At 36.7% G+C, this 20,263-nt stretch overlaps 1 protein-coding gene across 1 annotated transcript; it reads right to left on the bottom strand.

The window, feature by feature from the left end:
* Positions 1-16,644: 16,644 nt before the first annotated feature.
* On the bottom strand, positions 16,645-17,506 carry LOC128227719 (uncharacterized). Its single transcript, XM_052938499.1, has 2 exons — positions 17,074-17,506; positions 16,645-16,946 (listed from the first exon to the last, which is right to left on the bottom strand). The coding sequence occupies exons 1-2, from the start codon at positions 17,504-17,506 to the stop codon at positions 16,645-16,647; spliced, it is 735 nt and encodes a 244-aa protein (XP_052794459.1).
* Positions 17,507-20,263: the final 2,757 nt, after the last annotated feature.

Below are 20,263 nucleotides of genomic sequence, written 5' to 3'. Positions count from 1 at the left end.
ATATATATATATATATATATATATATATATATTCAAAACTTGATCCGGCGAAGCAATAATAAACCAGGCGAGACTACAAAAAGCCATGCGAGACTACAAAAAGCCAGGCGAGACTAAAATTATGCTAAAGAATTACCTTTTGTCGTTATGTTTAGCGTTTTGAACTGTCACATCACATTAAATTCGACGACGTTGAATGTCCATCTGCAAAATGAAAACAAACTATGAATAGGTATGTTTTTATATGATAATTTTGCGCATGCGCACACACTTGTTATTGCGAGACTTTGATTGGCTAAAAACAGTAAAAAAGCCTTTCATTATCATTTAAAGCAGGGAGAAAGGAAACACGCTATCATTCGGGATCAAGACATCGGAGTAACAACATGCATTCAGCTAATTGTCCACACTGTGACCAGTGCTTTTCAAGAAGGGATGCTATGCTGAGACATCAAAAACACAAGCATAATGCGGAGGAACTTGAGCAAAAAAAGTGTTCAATGAAGCGTATCAACCACCACCACCACCACCACCAGAGAGAGCGACACCACCACCACCACCACCACCACCACAGGGAGCGACACCACCACCATCACCACGACCACCACAGGGAGTGACACCACCACCACCACAGGGAACGACACCACCACCACCACCGCCAGAGGAAAATATGATTTCACCAAATATGACGTTTCAGCATCCATTTACTATGATGATTTCGGGACCAACAGCTATTTGTTTAAATATATCTTTAATAATGATATATACTATCAATACCAAAGTATTGAAACGCTGAACTGACATATTTTTGCTTTTTATTTCAGCATGTGGAAAAACTACATTTGTAACGAATTTGCTGCAACATCGTAACACTAGGATCCAGCCTAGTGTGCACATAATATGGCTTTTCAAGAGATGGCAGCCGCTGTATTCGATTATCAAAAACGACTTGGCAGATGACGACTTCTTTGATCCCATAATTAATAATTTACTCATTTTGGACGACTTGTTTTCTGAAGTTTTCTGAAGTTGGGAATGATAAACGTATCACTGATTTATTTACGGAGGGTTCCCACCATAGATCATTGTCGGTTGTGTCTATCAATCAGAACATATTTGGCAACAAAGATCCTACACAGAGACGCAACTGTCATTATCTGGTACTTTTTAATACTCAAGTAGACCGCCAATCCTTGATGACACTGGCTCGTCAAATGTACCCGGGACACACGGATAAATTCATGAATGCGTTCGCAAAAGCAACAAAATAACCCTACGGGTATTTGCTCGTGGACTTAAAACCATTCACTGCGGAAGATGACAGATTAAAATATGATTTGAAATTGAGATGTAGCCATTTTATTCGGGAATATAACTAGAATGGGCTTTTGAGAAAAGCGCATGTCTCCCCCGAAGGCTTAGTAAACAGACACTTACCATAAAAATGCAAAGGCCTTCAAGTGCTGCTGTTTCTCAGGGAAAAAACGGCAGGTCTTTTATGGACAAAAAACAAAATAAACAAAATGCACGAAAGTTGAAATGAGACGCCAGTTATTGATCGGAAACGGTTTTCATCTTCAAGCCCTTGTAGACTTGACCTTTGACCCAGTGACCCCAACTACTGCATGACCCTTACAAGCATGCAAAGTTTGGAGACTCCAGGTAAAGCAGAACTTAAGTTATTGATTGGAAACCGTTTTTCATCATCACTCTCTTTTTGGACCCAGTGACCCCAAAATCAATACGGATCATCTGCCCAAGAAGACCTACCAGCATGCAAAAGTTCAAGACTCAAAGGCAATAGGAACTCCACTTATTGATCGGAAACCTTTTCTTATGTTCAGGTGTCTGTGACCTTCACCTCTGACATAGTGACCTCAAAAACAATGCGGGTCTTGTACACCCGAGTAACATCTCTACACTTTTTGGTAAACATATGTGAAAGATATTACACGCAAATGATTTTTACATGGAAGGTCACCACGACCTTGACTATTGACCTTGTTACCCCCAAAACAATTGGGATCATCTAGACATCATGACCAACCTCACTTCAAAGTTTGGTGAACCTAGATCAAAGCATTCTCCTGATATTGCACGGAAATATTTTTTTACATTAGAGGTCACAGCGACGTTGACCTTTGACCTTGTGACCCCCCAAAATATAGGAGTTTTCTAAACCTCATGATCAACCTCCCTACCAAGTTTGGTGAACCTAGGTCAAACCATTCTCAAGATATTGAGCGGAAATGTTTTTTACATTGGGGGTCGCCGCGACCTTGACCTTTGACCTAGTGACCCCAAAAACAATAGGGATCTTCTACACCTCATGACCAACCTCCCTACCAAGTTTGGTGAACCTAGGTCAAACCGTTCTCAAGATTTTGAGCAGAAATGTTTTTATATTGGGGGTCGCCGCGACCTTGACCTTTGACCTAGTGACCCCAAAAACAATAGGGATCCTCTACACCTCACGACCAACCTCCCTACCAAGTTTGGTGATCCTATGTCATGCGGTTTTCCAGTTATCGATCGGAAACGAAGTGTGACGTACGGACGGACTGACGGACTACCGGACTGACGGACAGGGCAAAAACAATATGTCTCCCCCAGAGAGGGGGAGACATAATAAACTGCCGCAATTGACCAATTGCGTTCCAGAACGTCTTGATGCTATTATTAAAGAGAATGATATGTCTAAATTACACCATTCTACGGTCGGAGTTCAAACTGTTCACATCGACGATCAAGAAGAAGCAATGGCTGAAAAGGGACAAGCTTGTGATGATTGTAGACTATTATTTGATTCTGCACACGATGTTCAAAGGCACGTGAAACTTGGTTGGTGCCCGGAAACAAGGGAAACCATGGGCGAACCGCCGGTAAAACGACGCAGGACTGAAGAACAAAGTGACGATGCAATGGAAGATGATATAGAAGAAAATGATGGTTTTCTCCATCTTTGGGAAATCGCCCACAAAGAAAATAAAGATATATTCAACAAGTCATACGACCAGTACATCGATGATGGATATAATGAAGAAGATTCGTATGAAATGGCCTCAGAACGTACACAACCGTATAAAGAAAGGCTTTTCTTTGCAAATTATCAGCGCCTCTTGGAAAGGTACTGGCTGTCGTTGGTGACAAATGCATCGCATCGGATAATAGTTGAACAGATTGATAAACTACGACAAAAAGGCGTTAGTTTACCATCCCTTTGTTTTTTAAAACAAAACAGAATATATTTATTTGCGTTGTGACGGTTTTGACTGTTTTTGAGATGGTTAATATCGTAAAATGTTTGAAAATCATAGACATCAAAAACTCTATCATATGTGTTACAGTGCATTAGTCTCTCTATTACTCGTGAGGTACAAGCTTATCTGAAATCCATTAGACATCTTCATCAACTTTATAATAAAGTGTCGAAACACAAAACGAATACCAAGTTTATATTTATGAAAATCATATCCTATAGTAGAAACATAAGTCTTTCCGCTTGTTACAAAACCCGATTTTAAGCATTTAGGGGTTATAATCAATTATAGGCACGTTTACACTGCATAACCTTTGACTTTTCGATAGTATTTAACCTTGATCATTCATGAAGGTTTTTTTTATTGACATCCTGATATAAATTAAATATACAGATAAGCAACTATAAACCCACACGAAATGTTCAATGTATTAAATTTTTGAACGTTCTCTTAGGTAATGAAAATGCAGAAAACATCTTAAACACTTAAAAATTCATCAATGTTATACATACAGGGATTCGGAATATGTTAAACACTCCCATGGCCTCAAAACTCGCAATAACCCCTCACGGGCTCTAGCACTACAATATGTTGCACGTTGAGCCACCTAGTCAAGCGGTTGTTTCTACGATTTATACATGACTTTTAGTTTCGTGAATCCTGAATCAAACGTCTTTGTAGCGTCTGACAAATAGTAATCATTTTAAATAATGTAAAGACGGGATCGCATGTAATTAACGGCACTTACTAACAGGAAGTTGTTTTCTTCAAGGGCTTGGATCGACATGGATTTCGAAACATACATAAGCCCATTTTGGTTTAATCTTAAACCGCTCAATCAAGTAGTAAAACGTTTAAACTCTTTAAAAGCCTTGGTTACAGAACATCGCAGCCTCCTTATATCCCAACGTAAAATGCGTTGACTGTGACACAAAACCCATGCTTTCCTGTGACATAACTGAGTGTAAACACGTAGAGTGTTCAGTGACTGACTTCCAACGCCAACACATGTGATTGACCAGAAACCCACACGGTGAGAATTATGAGTTATCACTTTTTAAGTGAGTGCCACTTTTGTCCCATCGATGTGATTAAACTCACGTTTTCTTCCAAAGCAGACTTCAGCACTCCAATGCCAACTCAAAGAAGATAACAGAAAGCCACAATGAAAGCACTAAGAATTATAACGCAATGGCCGAGAGTCACTTGTGTCTTAGCAATGTGAACTACCCACTGTCCCATTTCAGACTACCGCATTCAAAACCAATGAGTCTAGCCAGCGGCCGGGGCCAGACTGTACGTTTATTTATACTCGCACTCGGGCAAGGCCCATTCGGCGAGTGTTGCCATATGATTGTAAGTCATATTAAGTTTTTTGGAGCATAGTGCACAGACAGAATGTAGCTCTGGTCAGAGCTAACTTGGTACAACGGTGCACCAGCGTATAACACTGTCGCATTGACACTGTCAAACTGAATAGTATTGAGCCAAAATATGTGTATTTATTCTTTCCCTGAACAAAAGCATATGCACGTTCAACAAATATTATTATTTAATTGACTCGCTTCAGAAAACCTAGACTTCGAACAAAATAAATACACCAACTTGCAATCAAAAGTTTATTCAAGACAATTGTTAGTTATAGTTATAACGAAAAAAATTTTAGCACTATTCTAAAGACGTATATCATGGAGATTAATGGCCGCTTTTAAGGGTTCGATAAGTTCCCATTGAGGCTGTATCTGAACCCTACGGAAATTCTACCAGCCACTGACAACAACATAAGTACTACAACCATTTACAGACAAATAATAGCCAAACATTTAAGGGATACACGGGACTCACCTAGTACATAGACTTTACGAGCGAGACCCTGGCCCCTAAATTGTTTTACTTGATTTTGAATTTAGGAAGCAGCGATTTATTCCATAGCCTAAACAATTCATTTTTCTCTCTCTAGTTTGCCTAAAGTAAGGACTTTTGTAGAGAGAAAATGTTCCTAATTTGGGACCAATCCGTCCGACTGCTAGAATTTCCGCCAAGGCGACAAATATTACAAAAACAATGTTAAATGAACTTTTTCTAATTCATATAATGTATCTAAAATGAAATTGAACTATTTGGATATTATGATATGAGGGCATATAATACAATATGTACATATAATGTCATTGTGCGCGGCATGCCTGATATAACGTCGCATTATACCGACAAAAGTCACAATAATTTAAACACATAGCCAATAAGGCTCACTTCTACAGGGGTTTAACATCACAATAGTCACATCCTAGGACCTATGGAGGGAATGTTGCTTACGAATTCACTTTCCGAGCAAAATATAAGGTGTCCTTGTTGCGTTCCGTTCCAAGTCTATGTGTGGTTGACGATTACTTGACTCGTCCTGAATGCTCGAGAATATCAGGGGATCACGTTGTTCTTATTGTCAATGTACAGTATCAATTCCCGGAGTGGCCCGGATGTGGTCCTTCCAGCGATCAAATACTGGACCCTGTTTTGTAGTGTAAAGCCTCCAAATCGAACCTGAAGTATAAAAACTCAACAGCAGCATCACGGCGTGTATATATATAGCTCTACAGTACAGTAAACAAGTCATGTAGCAATGCAACCTTCATAAAACAAACCAGTTACTAAACAAATAATCCATTGCCAATATACTTATAAAGTATATTTATGTAAGGGTGTGGCACACAGTGCTACGAAATGAGATAACTGACATTATATCATCATTGCCAGTTAATAAAGCTTCAGGACCAGATGTCATAAGCAATCGAATCCTAAAAGAATGTTCTAACGCGTTAGCTCGCACGTTGTGCTCCCTATTTAATATGTCTCTCTCAATCGGTAGATTTCCAAAAATCATGGAAAGATGCTAATGTGTGTGCAGTTTTCAAAAAGGGTGATTTCATACTTCCTGTTAACTATCGTCCTATCTCCCTACTTAATACAATGGAAAAGGTGTTTGAAAGGGCAATATATAAACACTTCTTTAACCACCTTCGTGACATAAACTTTTTTACCCCATTCCAATCAGGCTTTCGGCCAGGCGATTCTACTGTTAATCAGCTTGCATACCTTTACAACACATTTTGTAAGGCATTAGATGATGGCCTAGAGGTTAGAGCAGTATTCTTTGATATCAGTAAGGCATTTGATAAAGTTTGGCACAAGGGCTTGATTGTGAAGCTACAAGAAACTGGTGTCGATGGCAATTTACTTTCGTGGTTTAGTGACTATCTTAGCAAACGTAGGCAACGTGTAGTTCTCCCTGGCTCCATATCTAGTTGGGTCTTTCTTAAGGCTGGTGTACCCCAAGGTTCTATTCTAGGTCCCCTCTTATTTTTGATATTTATAAATGACATTGTTGTCAACATTGGAAGTAATGTTAGGCTATTTGCAGACGATACTAGTCTTTATATTCTCGTTGACGAGCCCTTAAGTGCCACTGAAATAATCCAGAGAGATATTGATAGCATAAGTACATGGGCTGATAAATGGCTAGTCACCTTTAATCCTGCAAAAACTAAGTCAATCCTGTTCTCCAGGAAACGCCTACCGCGTACTTATCCAGATTTGTCTATGTATGGTCAACAAATCTCAGAAATCAATTCGCATAAACATCTTGGTTTGGTTCTTTCCAGTGACTGTACATGGCATGAACACTTTGAGTACATCAGAAGTAAAGCACTTAAAAGAATATGCATCATGCGAAGGCTTAAGTTCCGTCTGGACAGAAAAGGTCTAGAAACTATTTATTTTTCGTACATCCGTCCGATTCTTGAATATGCGGATATTGTCTGGGATAATTGTACGGACTACGAAAAAAACGAACTGCAAAAGATACAAAATGAAGCCGGAAGAAAAGTTTGTGGGTCTACTAAGTTAATTTCGATTGATGTTCTCCATACGGAGCTATATTGGCCTACTCTATCAGAAAGACGCATTAATCACAAACTATGTCTCTTCTATAAAATGAAAAACGGCCTGGCCCCAGAATATCTATCATCCCTTGCACCTTTAAATGTCAGTACACAGAATTATCCACTACGGAATGCATCTAACACAAGAACGGTTATGTCACATAAAGATTCTTACTTTTCCTCATTCGTACCTTCAACTATACGTGCATGGAATGAACTTCCACAGAATATGCGGGATTGTCGTTCAATTGCATCCTTTAAATATGCACTTCGTAGTCGATTGCCAGTCTGCCCGCCTTACTATTATTACGGTAATCGCAGATTACAAGCACTTCACACTCGACTGCGTACTAGTTGCAGTGGTCTTAACTATCACCTTTATTGTAAAAATATTATCAGCTCTCCTCTTTGCGAGTGTGGTGAAGTTGAAAGTAGTACTCACTATTTTATGCATTGTCCTTTATATACCGACTCTCGACAAACTTTCTTTCGTGATATGTCAATTATCACAGAAATTAACATTGGTTTCATTCTCTATGGCAATCCAACCCTAAACAACAAGAACAACTCCAAAATATTTGATACTGTTCATAAATTCATACAAGACTCGAAACGTTTCTGATCATAACCTGACTTACAGTGTTTCCCCAATATGCTATGTACCCAACTTCTTGTCTTCCTTCATATCTGTCCACACCCTACTTATATATCCTTTATACTGTCACTTGTGCTTATTTTGTATCTATTATGTATCATGTTTGAACTATTGAATCCATATCTAAAAAAATAAAACAAACTTATTCCTATCTTTTTAGCATTAGAAACAACCTTTCTCGCATAAATGATATATATCGTCTAATCGTCAATCATACGCATTTTTCTGGAAATGAGTAATTTAATTCCTTTGGAGAAGAACTCTATAAGCTTTGCTTTCGTTCCAATCCATTTCAATATTATAGACAACTTGTGTGTGTGTGTGTGTGTATATTCTGTGTAGTTTGTTTGTATATGTTGAATAAAACATGTTTAAATCAAGGGTGTGGCGGGTAGGGAGAAAAATAGTTTGCTTTTTGTTCGGCTTGAATCGGTATTGAAAAGGAAGTACGGGGTCACGTGATAAACACTAGTCTATGAGGTCACTTAAATGACGTATTACTTTTGCCAGTAGGATAACTCTTAAAGCTCAATTCACATTACCGATAGAGGTAACCTCCCATAAGTTGCTACAATTATTATCTCCCCTGAAAAAAACAAGCTCGCAAAATAAATGTGGTTATTTCCTACTGAAATAACCAGTAATATTACACCAGCCAGCTTCAATCGAATGTTTGCTGAAGGGAAATTTTCCTTTTTTAACGCTTATCATAATATTCTGTATTAACCTCTGTTTCAATCACTTGTTTCATATTCGGATGGGGAATTTCAACTATTTATACCGTTTTACGCACATGCCCTTTGTTTGTTTTTATACTTCTATCCACACCGGAAGCACATAGAAGGTACAAAAACATTCTGCTTCCCGATATTCGGTGATGTAATCATAGCCGTTGCGTTTTACATCTATGTTATAGTTCGCTCGACCATTCCTACTCGTCCAGACAATATTTAACGAACAAATGATTTAACAGAACCTCTAATGTTTTTGCGTTCATGGGAACAGTCCCTAGATATCCGCTTATGACAAATATTAATATTGCACAGCGTTCAAAATATGCTTATTAAATCATGTTTCCCCATTCGTATGTAACGTGTTCCGCTATATAGTGACGCTGCTGTCTGCAAGATTTGGAACTACGAATCAATTTGTTTTCAGGGGTTTGTTTGTATATTTTGGAAACCAATTGCATTTAGGCGTCTATGATATTAAATGCCATACCACACGATGGTTTTGGATAATCGTTAACCAAGAAAATCGTCCGCATGTCACAATCCTTGTTGGTTTGATACCGTGTCTTACAAAAATTGCTTAATTTGCACTTCTAGCTTAACAATGAAAGCAGTTCGATCGAAGCGCTGACGTTGGAGGGGCTTGTGCGTGGCTTACATTAAATTAATTTATGTTGCCACTCATTTCTATGTTTAACGCAGTCGAATATGAAGTAGTAGTAGATGGGTTCCATTTCTTTTTAGGTAACTTAGCAAAGGTGTCGCATAGTGACCAGAGTCGTTTTTCTTTCATTATATAATATTTTGTATTTGTTCATTAAAACTAATACTTAGCTTGAATTGAATTTGGAAGTGCACAATGTATTTAACGATATGATTTTATGTTATAACTGATAGTTGTTTTTGTCAGTTATGTCGGAAGAATTGCATATAGGTGAATCCATATTGCGTTTTGTCGTTGCCATATGTTTGTATGTTGCAGAAATTCGCTGCTATTTAGTTCTGCCTTGTGATTTGAATAGTTAGGAAATAAATGTAAAATAGGACATGTTTTAATATGCAATTTTTAAGGTAGATCATTGTAGTCGTATTCAACTCCCTACAAGCCAGGGATGTATACATTGTCACGATTTCCTCTTTGTATCTATCTCTTCTTTTAATGAATCCAGCTGCTTAAGTTGCTCAAAAATGATTTCCTAGATATATTTTTACGACAATCAGGCAAAGTGCAAATAGTTAAATGCAAATGCTTATTTAATCATATTAATGATTTCCACGAATAATCCTATATATTTGTTTCCTTAATTTTGCTAATGTACCTTTAACTTGCTCATGTTAAATGCCATATGTAATGTTATCTTAGGAAGATACATTGGTCTGAACTATTTGTCTGATAAGATCTGTTTGGGACCAGTTGTTGGTCATATCTCTTGATTGTAATAAACAGAATTCTCTAATGGCCTTTCACTATTATAGTGTGACCTAATTGTTGAAGGATGTAATTTTAGATTGTGCGATACTCATTTTTGTATTGACTGTAACAGTCGCAGGACAAATAGGGGCAGCGTTTGTCATAAAGCTTCGATCGTTCAATTATTCTGACAATAGACACAAACCATTTCCAATGATATTGGCTCATGGGATGCGCTGCCTTGCATCAGTATTTATTGCAATTTGGTGAAATGTTTGCCAACTACCAGCTTAAATCCATAGCAAGTAGTGACAGGATGCACATGTTTTGTATTATGGTGTAGCATTAGCACACTTTGTTGCAGCATTTCAGCATTTTATTCGAGCATTTACATATTTTATTTGCATCAATTGCACATTTTGTTGCAGCATTTGCATATTTTGTTGCAGCATTTGTACATTTGGTTGCAGCATTTTAAACATTTTATTTGCAGCATTTGTACATATTGTTACAGTATTTGCACATTTTGATGCAGCATTTAAACATTTTGTTGCAGCATTTAAACATTTTATTTGCAGCATTTGCACATTTTGTTGCAGCATTTGCACATTTTGTTGCAGCATTTGCACATTTCGTTGCAGCATTTAAACAATTTATTTGCAGCATTTGCACATTTTGTTGCAGCATTTGCATATTTTGTGGCAGCATTTTAACATTTTGTTTGCATTCGGATATCCAACGTTGTACTTGTTTTCAAAGGTTAGTATATATAGTATATCTGATTGTTATCAAATACTTAGGCTGATTTCTTCTCTTGCATATAACTGTAGTTTGAATGTAATAATTTGAATGTTAGGTTAATTTTAAATAACAATAAGTATCTGGTGGGTTACATGACTTTTTTCTACTTTTCTTTGAATGGTTACGCCTTTAAAAGGCTCTTTGTGATGTTCTTGTCAGAAATCCAATTCCCAATAAAACAATAATAGGGATTGCATTCCTCCTACTAATAACGTCATATTACTCATTATATATTTTAACTTGTATTAAAGAAATATTTATCGAACAAATCTACATACATTATACTAAATAACTCGTTTTGTAAACTATTATCAGTTATTTAAGGATTGTTAGCGGCCAGCATGTAAGCATCGGTGTACTTTATCAATATATAAAAGCTTTGTTTCAATATTTGTGTTTAGTATGTCAGACCCTAGGTCATAACGGTTATGCCCATGGGAACAAACTAAACCTTCGCTTGACAGAGGACTTATGGAAACTCATCCATACAGTTTACAATTTTGTTCTCAGGAATTATGTAAACATCAGCAAACTATTTTCAACGATATATGATCGTGCAATGCACTCCCATGCTGCAGTAGTTATTGTGTTTTAGAAAATTGTTTGCCATCTTCCAGCTGTAATCTCGACTTTATTCAAAGCATATATTGACACCGTGCCCAATTCATGTTTGTTTTTGTCGAAGAATTGAAATTCTTTTGATTTTGTTTGGATATTTACCGCATTGTATTTTATAAAGGTTAAAACATTTTATATCTATGCTATTTTTAATTAGATGTTTAAATATGTTTCTTGCAGATAACAGTAATTGTGCTAAATGTTGTTTATATTGCTAAACCTTTGTTAAAATATTGACTTTGTATATTCTGCCATATTCTATGATGGTAATTTGATGTTAAGCTACTACTTTTCGCTTGACGCATCGCCGTCTACATCTTTGTATTAAATGTATCTATTCCAGTCTTTGGCTTTTGGCACTTATGCTAGCTTCTTCATGAAAACTACTATGAACATTTGGTATTTGGTCTACCGAACGTATGCTTGCGGTTTCTATTGCATTTATACAAATATATATTGTGAGCTTAGGCCACACTCAATAAATATAAGGTTTTGGGATTCACAACCGACTCAAAAAATACTCTCCAACCGACCTTTATTTCATGTAAGACAAAGTAATTTATGAATGTTCTACTTATTTGGAATAATTTATAGCATCCATGTCATATGTTGATATCCTTTTTATACATAAGAATTTACAATATAATACTCGTAACCTTTAAGACATATACCTTTGACAAATTTATTATCTTTTCCAATATCAATTGTCTGTTGGGTCATAGATCTCTCGAATGTTTGAACGCTTCTATGACATTTTTGTCGTTCCTGTATTCATCCCAATTCCGTTTTTGCTCACTTTCATTGCTATAGGCAATTTCATGCCAACTTGATTCTATGTTTAGCCTCAGACGGTTTTTGATATTTGAAACCAAAAATATCCTTACAGTTTCCAAACTTAAACAAGTCTAGAAAACTGCATATACGACGCTTATATTTTAATGACACTACGAGTAGTATAGACATATTTCATCAATCATACATTATAAACGATTAGCGTGTCTGCTATGAGAACCAGCATATGTTTTGCTTTTAAGTTTTACATTTCCCGGTAGTTTTTTTGTGCAGATTATATCACTCTGCTCTTCAATGTCGTTCAACCCGGCCATTTTCCGAATTGTCCGCTGTGAAAGGTTCATTAGTATTTCGTCCACAGAGTTCATGGTTGTGTATGCTGTATTCCTTATACACAATGATTCTTAAAAAAGGATACCACTGAAATTGATGTTAAATGGCTTGACAATGTTTCGCCTATCATTACCGCTCTGTAATGTTTGCAAGGACCTCTTGCCCACAATGCAATTAATGTAAGCCTATTTATTTTACAACGAATGTAAAACAAGTTATTACAACACTGTATTAATCATTCTCATTAGCAAGGTGTTACGCGAGAGTGTGGTCTTGTGTTGGCGGAGAAAAACGGAGTTCCCGGGGAAACTCACCTGTCAGGCTTTTAGGTCACAAACTAAAATCACATGCGCAAGGCCGAGAATCTATCCCAGGTCATAGTTGAGAAGCGAGTGCGCTAACCACTGTGCTAACAGGACAACCAAATGTAATTGATTATTACTTTAATTTGTGATTATTCACAGTTCTATTAAAATAGACAATATTATATCATTCATTTTCTATAAGCGTATATTGAATAACTATTAGCACATCTTCAGCCGAAATGCCATTTGCTGATTCATCTGTAAACTGTTTTAAAGCATATATTCCAAATCCTTCCGGAAGAGGGTTCAATGAAATCAGACCTACTGAAACTCAGAATATATTTAATTAAATATATATAATTTCTATGTTTTGAAGGTACATCTTGTGTCTTAAACAGTACCTTGATTACAGTTAAGCCTACTGCGCTTGTTCCTGTAGTTTCCATTGTTTGTTCGATTGTTGTTGTTAAGGTTTTCAAATTAATGATCAAGTGTGCTGTCTGCAAGTGTTGGACACTGTGACTGATTTGATCATCGTTGACTGTTTGGAAGACAGACTCAGACATTACCCGACCTTTCGTTACCACTGGAGTAAGTAAACAAAACAGTTGTTGCTGTTTAAATGCGGGTCTTTTGTTTATCCTTTAGTTATCGCTATGTCTTAGAAGATAATACTGGACCTGTTTAAACACCGAACACCGAACAATTCGTGAATGCGACACTGTGAAAAACGTGTTAAGGATGGCTGTAGATTTGTAAAACACTTTGCGCTACTGTGTAATGTCGTTTGGTCTTTGTACATGTATGATCTTATGTTAGTTAAAAATTAAGAATAAAACAACTTGTGAATTAATTATTGGCGAATTTGAATGATTATCGAGAGCCATTTCGATTTTGAAATAAAAATAAATAAATATCTCTTTTTTTTCAAACTAAGTTTTGCTTTATCACTTGAGTATGGAATTGCCACCTTATTGGATGTACATCATATAAGGTGGTAATTCCATACTCTAGAGATAAAGCTATGTTGTAGCTGTACCACTGACTCAGAGCACGCCATATAAATAGTTTGCTGTTTGTAAATGCCTTTGCCTAAGTTCTAGTTAATTGTTTAACTTCATGTCTCCCATGTAGTTTCCATCATATTATTACTTTTTACAACATAGCATATTCATTTTAAACTTTAGTATATAACCACCGAATGGTCTTTTTAATTTGTAAGTTCTACTATATTGTTAGTAGTCAGTAATGCCTATCCAGGACAAAATGCACCCATTGACCCGTTCTTATTCTATATAAATGATGCAATCCTGTTCGAAGTCAATTTTTAGGCGCAGTCAAGCGCGACGTGTTATCATAGCTTATGACGCTTGATATGGTTAGGGTTAGGGTAAGCGTTAGGGTTATGGATGTGGGGGCCATTGTTTATAATTCATATAAATTGTTTTATGTACATGAAGGCAATTGATATGTATGTAACCCGTTGTTTGTTTTCAGTACTGTTTCTTCAATAATGTACAGTCTAATATGAACAAGTTTGTGATTCGCGTTAACGTCAACGCACTTACAATGTAGCCTTATTATATAATGAACAGTATCGTATTAACTAGTTTGGGGTTTTAGGTCCGCAACCTTTCAACAGCAGAACTATATTTGTAGCAGATTTTTGACAGCGTAGTGAATTAATCCTATGCTATAATCATTGTATCTTTACACCTGTATTTACCCGTGTCTTGTCGATTAAATATGCGGGATCCAAAATTTGTATTCAATAACCATGACGTAATATGTGCGCCAAATATTTTATTTTGAGTACAGACACTATTCGGTTCGTGTTAAATTGCTGCTTATGGGATAGAATAAAGGTAAGGTCCACTTTTTAATTGACTGTTCTTTCTACTATAGATTGATTAGATATTAATACACACATATACATGCAGGTCTTAGCGAATGCTAGTTGAGTAGAATGACTGAAATTTCATTTGAATCTCCCTCTCGCTGGTAGAAAAGTACGCCATTGGTCGTACATAATGTTTCGTATAGAAAACCGCTTCGTTGCTTTTGTGGTATGTGTATAGTATTATCATATTTGAAGCAACCTTATTTCAAATGATAGTTTGATAAAATTTACGACCATGCTTGATTCAATTGTTTTCGAATACTTCATTGTTTTTTAAAGCGAAATAGCATTGAACATGATACGATTTATCTGTGTTATACATATACATGGGACATGCCAGTAAATAAGAATAAAACGTACCACGGCAGTCCTTATTCCTCTAAAATGTATTTATACCAGTAATTAGCGCAAAAGAAAAAACATCACATTAATTACTAGTGATATACGCTCCCAATTATTCTTACATATCCGTATTAAGAGGACAATATTGTATGTCTTAAAATTGTCAAAATCACTCCAATCTGTTCACGATAATTTTAGTAAATTAAATTTTGTTGTTCAGCTTACATTATTAACACAGAATATCCCATAATTTATTTCTATTCTATTATTTATTTCCTCAATTTCACCGGCCTTTTGCTAACATGATACAGAATACAGGTAAACTTATTTAAAGTATGTTATTGTTAGCCGATATGGTAAATATGCATAGTTGTGCGACTGAGTCATATATACATATTGAACGTGCTTGGTTGAATAAAACTAGGCCAATATTATACTTTAACCTTAGGGCTTTAAACTGGCGCAATATTTGAATGGTTTTGTGATATTGAAACTTAAAAAGGCGAAATGTGATTATGCATATTAATCTTGTAAGCGTGCAATTATGTGTCCGTCCATACATTTAATTAAATGTAATATACCTTGCTTACCTAATGCTTCATTTGAATTTTATTCAAACGTTCGTTTGGTTGTTATTGGGTGGTTTAATTGTATTTCACTCATTATATACTAAGGTCATTGTATAACTCTAGTGCAGTAAATAAGTATATTCATCCAGTTCAAAAATATATTAATGCTCTATAATTTGAAACTATTTGTTCTGTTCCGCACAAGGAAAGGCTCATTTAAAACCCAAGTTTCTTTCATTGTCAGTGATTATTTTATTGGTCAGTATTATTTAGATAATAAAATTAATGTGCACTGGTAAATGTTTGTCGCCTGAGTAAAAGACAGTTTATTGACTAAGGGTTCAATTGTTAATAAATAGACTATAACTAATATGAGGTTTACATACTTTATTTTCACACTTTTAATGCAGTATACACAATTGAATAACGTTTTGGCAATATTGATATTTTTCATACATTTAAAAGTTTGATATCATACAACTTATTTACAATAGGTAGAATACGCACTTTTTACAATGTATGCCATTTTGCAGTTCTTTTATAATTGTACAGTACAATCAACGGAGTTATAATAATGACAAATGTTTATATTTTAAATGCTAACAACACAACACAGTCGGGAATTACTCAATGTCACTAGCATTTATCCAGCTATTAAACGTTTTAGGGTAATACTTCCACTTCAAGTATTGTTTATTACGTCCTTTGCCTCGGCGTTTTAACACGTTTTCCACTTTCCATGTCTGATCAGCATCCACGTGTACTTTCTGCAACTCACTTTCATAAAATGTTCCTTTAATATCATCGCCCTGCAGATCTTGTAGTCTGTAGATTGGTAGTATGCCTCTGTGGTACCTTGTATATACGCGAAATATCTCTCCTGAATACGTCTGATCGTAAGCTCGAGTAAACACCGTTTTCAGATGACTGATGCGTACGTAGGTGCCGATTTTAAATTTAAAAGGCTTCAGATTCGGCATTAGTTTCTTTCATTTAGGGTTTTGTGCAAAGTATGTTGCTAGTCTCACTTCTTCCTGGTTATTTTCCTTGACGTCGGCGGGTTGCATATCAATGGTTCTATGATAGGTATTGTTGTAACTATCGGCGATGTTTTGCAATACGGATATATAATTGTAATTGTCCTTGTGATTAAAGTAGCGATAGAGTTTCTGTTTGATAGTTAAAATTGCTCGCTCCGATGTTGAGGCCTTGGTTTCGTTCTGTGTTGGAAAGTAATGCACGTCAAACTTGCGCATGAGGTCCTGGACACGTTTTGCTTTAAACTCTTGTCCTGAAAATGCATACAGCGAAGTATAAGTTTTAGAATAGACCTTTTTAATGGATAATATTTGCACAATGTTAAAATGTTCACAAATGTTAACTTTTATATATACATAGGTATTCTGTTAATAACGTACCTTTATCCGTGATCAATTTTGCTGGATCTCGACCAGAGTTTTGAAATATGTCTGCAAACGCATCTGTCACTTCCTCAACCGTTTTCTGTCGCAAAGGTCGAAGCCATACGTACTTGGAGAACGTATCTATGACTAGCAGAATATACTTGTAATCGTCGTTCCATTTTTCAAACTTAACCATATCGACGAGGTCAGCCATCCATAAATCGTCTTTCCCCGCGCTTATAACATGATTTCTTTGAAAGCGCCGTCGCACGGGTTTTTGAAGACTGTACGATTCTTGGTCATGCAAAAATTGCCGTATTCTGTGCATGCCTAGTTTGTATTTACCCTCTCTTTGTACCGCTTTGTATAATTTCTGGGGACCGGCAAAACTAGCTGCGTTTGATGGATCGTAATAAATAGTCTTTAAATATTCCTTCCAAGGAGCCATGTCTGCACTGGTCGAGTTCATATATATAAATGAAGTTAAATACTTTAAGACTTCATATCTATTAGTCCTCAAAATCACTACTTTCATCGTCACTCTCTTCTCCGCTGTCATCCGAAAGTTCGAATAGGTCTTGAAACTCATGCTGATATTTCCTAAGGACTCTTTTTACTGCAGAAGTATTCCCATCTTGAAAGCATTTAATCCCGGTAACTACTTCTTCTGCCATTGTTAACGATTTATATCAAACCAGCAAATTGCAACTCTATGGAAAATCTCCTTAGTTGCTGAGGTAATTGCTATGGCAATCACGTGTCTAAAATTAGGAACATTCCTATATGTATAAATGCCGCTGTATCAAAACATGAGTTTGCAATAGTGGCTGAACATAGACTTGACCTGTTTCTAAAATCAGCTTATGTAACACTTTCTTGGACACTTGTGCCGATAATCGTTTTAATCCGTAACTGAAAAAGCGCGCAGACTATCAGATTAAGAGCGCTCTTTTAAGCCCGTTGTATGGTTTATGTTAGTGTTATAAAGTAATTGAAAAAGAAGTGCAAGTAGCTTCATGCAAGCAAATTTACCTCATTGTACACCACTTTAAAGTATTTTACCCACAACAATATTCGTTGATGTCAGAAACACAAACATGGCAATAACTATTGTGGGTTCAAATAATCTCGCAAACCATTATCATACATCTACTTAAAACTTATGATGTAGAGGAAAATTCCGAGGAAAAGTCATGAACACTTTCTATCCCACTGTAAAATAAACCGTCCTGAAAGTCACGTGGGTTTGCTGGAGAAGGTTTTGAACAGGGACTTGCGTTAGAGGGGCGTTACTTAGGGGCACAACTTTTTGGACATGATCCATCGAGTGGGCATGACATTAATATGTTTAAAATGTGGGAAGTGGGGTTTAGGGGTACTCCCCCTAGAATATTTGCAATATTTTTAGTCTGAATTGGTGCATTATGGCGTTATTTAGTACTTTTTTCTGAGAAATATAGACAAAAAAATTAACCTTTAAGTTTACTTGCGGGCCAACTGGGGGGACACAGGCCCTACAGCCCCCCCGCCCCACTGAACTACCCGCCCATGGTCCACTTGTAAATAAAATAAATGAACATTTTTTTCTTGCTTGGGTATATAAGTAAAATAAAAAACTGACAGTGGCAGTATAAATCTGGGTCCGGGAGCCCAGCTCAGATACACCCAACTGCAATTGACTAAATAATATGGTGATTTATAACCCATTTAGGAACATTGATCGTTAAAATAAAATAAAAGATGAAGTTAATTTTAGTTTTTATTGTGAAATAAAGAGAGAGTACTCGGACTTACAACCGGGAATTTACAGGAAGTAGGCGAAGATGTTATCTCCCTTGCTTGATTCGACGGAAATAAACGAAAGAAAATCGTGACATTGACCTACGAACAAGGTCAGTACATGAAAAGTTGATATTTCCTTTACGTGTCAAATACATATGGCAAGTTATTTTAAATTGCCACTGAACATAAAAAATACCACCCATACTTGACAACCTACACTGTTATGTCCTTATATACAGAATTCCCTTGTGAATAAACACTTTCTTTATCTTTCACCTTAGAGGTAGGGACATGGGTCTTGCGCACGACACGTCGTCTTGGTATGTGGAACACATGTAGCAAGTGATTTTAAAATCTGTCCATACAAGGGAAAGTAGCAGCCCTGACACGACAACCTAAACTCTATGTCCTTATATGCAGCACTCCATTGTGAATTAACACTAAGTGTGACCTTGACCTTTGAGGTAGGGACGTCGTCTTGGTATGTGGAACACATGTGGCAAGTTATTTTAAAATTTGTCCATACAAGGGAAAGTTACAGCCCGGACACGACAACCTATACTCTATGTCCTTATATGCAGCACTCAATTGTGAATAAACACTATGTGTGACCTTGACCTTTGAGGCAGGGACACGGGTCTTGCACGTGACACGTCGTCTTGGTATGTGGAACACATGTGGCAAGTTATTTTAAAATCTGTCCATACAAGAGAAAGTTACAGCCCGGACACAACAACCTATACTCTATGTCCTTATATGCAGCACTCCATTGTGAATAAACACTAAGTTTGACCTTGACCTTTGAGGTAGGGACACGGGTCTTGCACGCGACACGTCGTCTTGGTATGTGGAACACATGTGGCAAGTTATTTTAAAATCTGTCCATACAAGGGAACGTTACAGCCCGGACACGACAACCTATACTCTATGTCCTTATATGCAGCACTCAATTGTAAATAAACACTAAGGTTGACCTTGACCTTTGAGGCAGGGACACGGGTCTTGCACGCGACACGTCGTCTTGGTATGTGAAACACATGTGGCAAGTTATTTTAAAATCTGTCCAAAAAGAGAAAGTTACAGCCCGGACACGACAACCTATAATCTATGTCCTTATATGCAGCACTCCATTGTAAATAAACACTAAGTGTGACCTTGACCTTTGAGGTAGGGACACGGGTCTTGCACGCGACACGTCGTCTTGGTATGTGGAACACATATGGCAAGTTATTGTAAAATCTGTCCATACAAGAGAAAGTTACAGCCCTGACACGACAACCTATACTCTATATCCTTATATGCAGCACTCCATTGTGAATAAACACTAAGTGTGACCTTGACCTTTGAGGTAGGGACACAGGTCTTGCACGCGACACGTCGTCTTGGTATGTGGAACACATTTGGCAAGTTATTTTAAAATCTG

The sequence above is a fragment of the Mya arenaria genome, chromosome 1 (genome assembly GCF_026914265.1).
Source record: "Mya arenaria isolate MELC-2E11 chromosome 1, ASM2691426v1".
Lineage (NCBI taxonomy): Eukaryota > Metazoa > Mollusca > Bivalvia > Myida > Myidae > Mya > Mya arenaria.
The sequence above is the reverse complement of the archived record's forward strand: the minus strand, read 5'-3'. Positions and strand labels throughout refer to the sequence as shown.

Excerpts from the sequence above, each read along its gene's own strand:
- LOC128227719 (XM_052938499.1), bottom strand. The coding sequence starts at position 17,506 with ATGGCTCCTTGGAAGGAATATTTAAAGACTATTTATTACGATCCATCA. Across the intron at positions 16,947-17,073 it reads AAAATTGATCACGGATAAAG|GACAAGAGTTTAAAGCAAAA; the intron begins GTACGTTATTAA and ends ATGCATTTTCAG.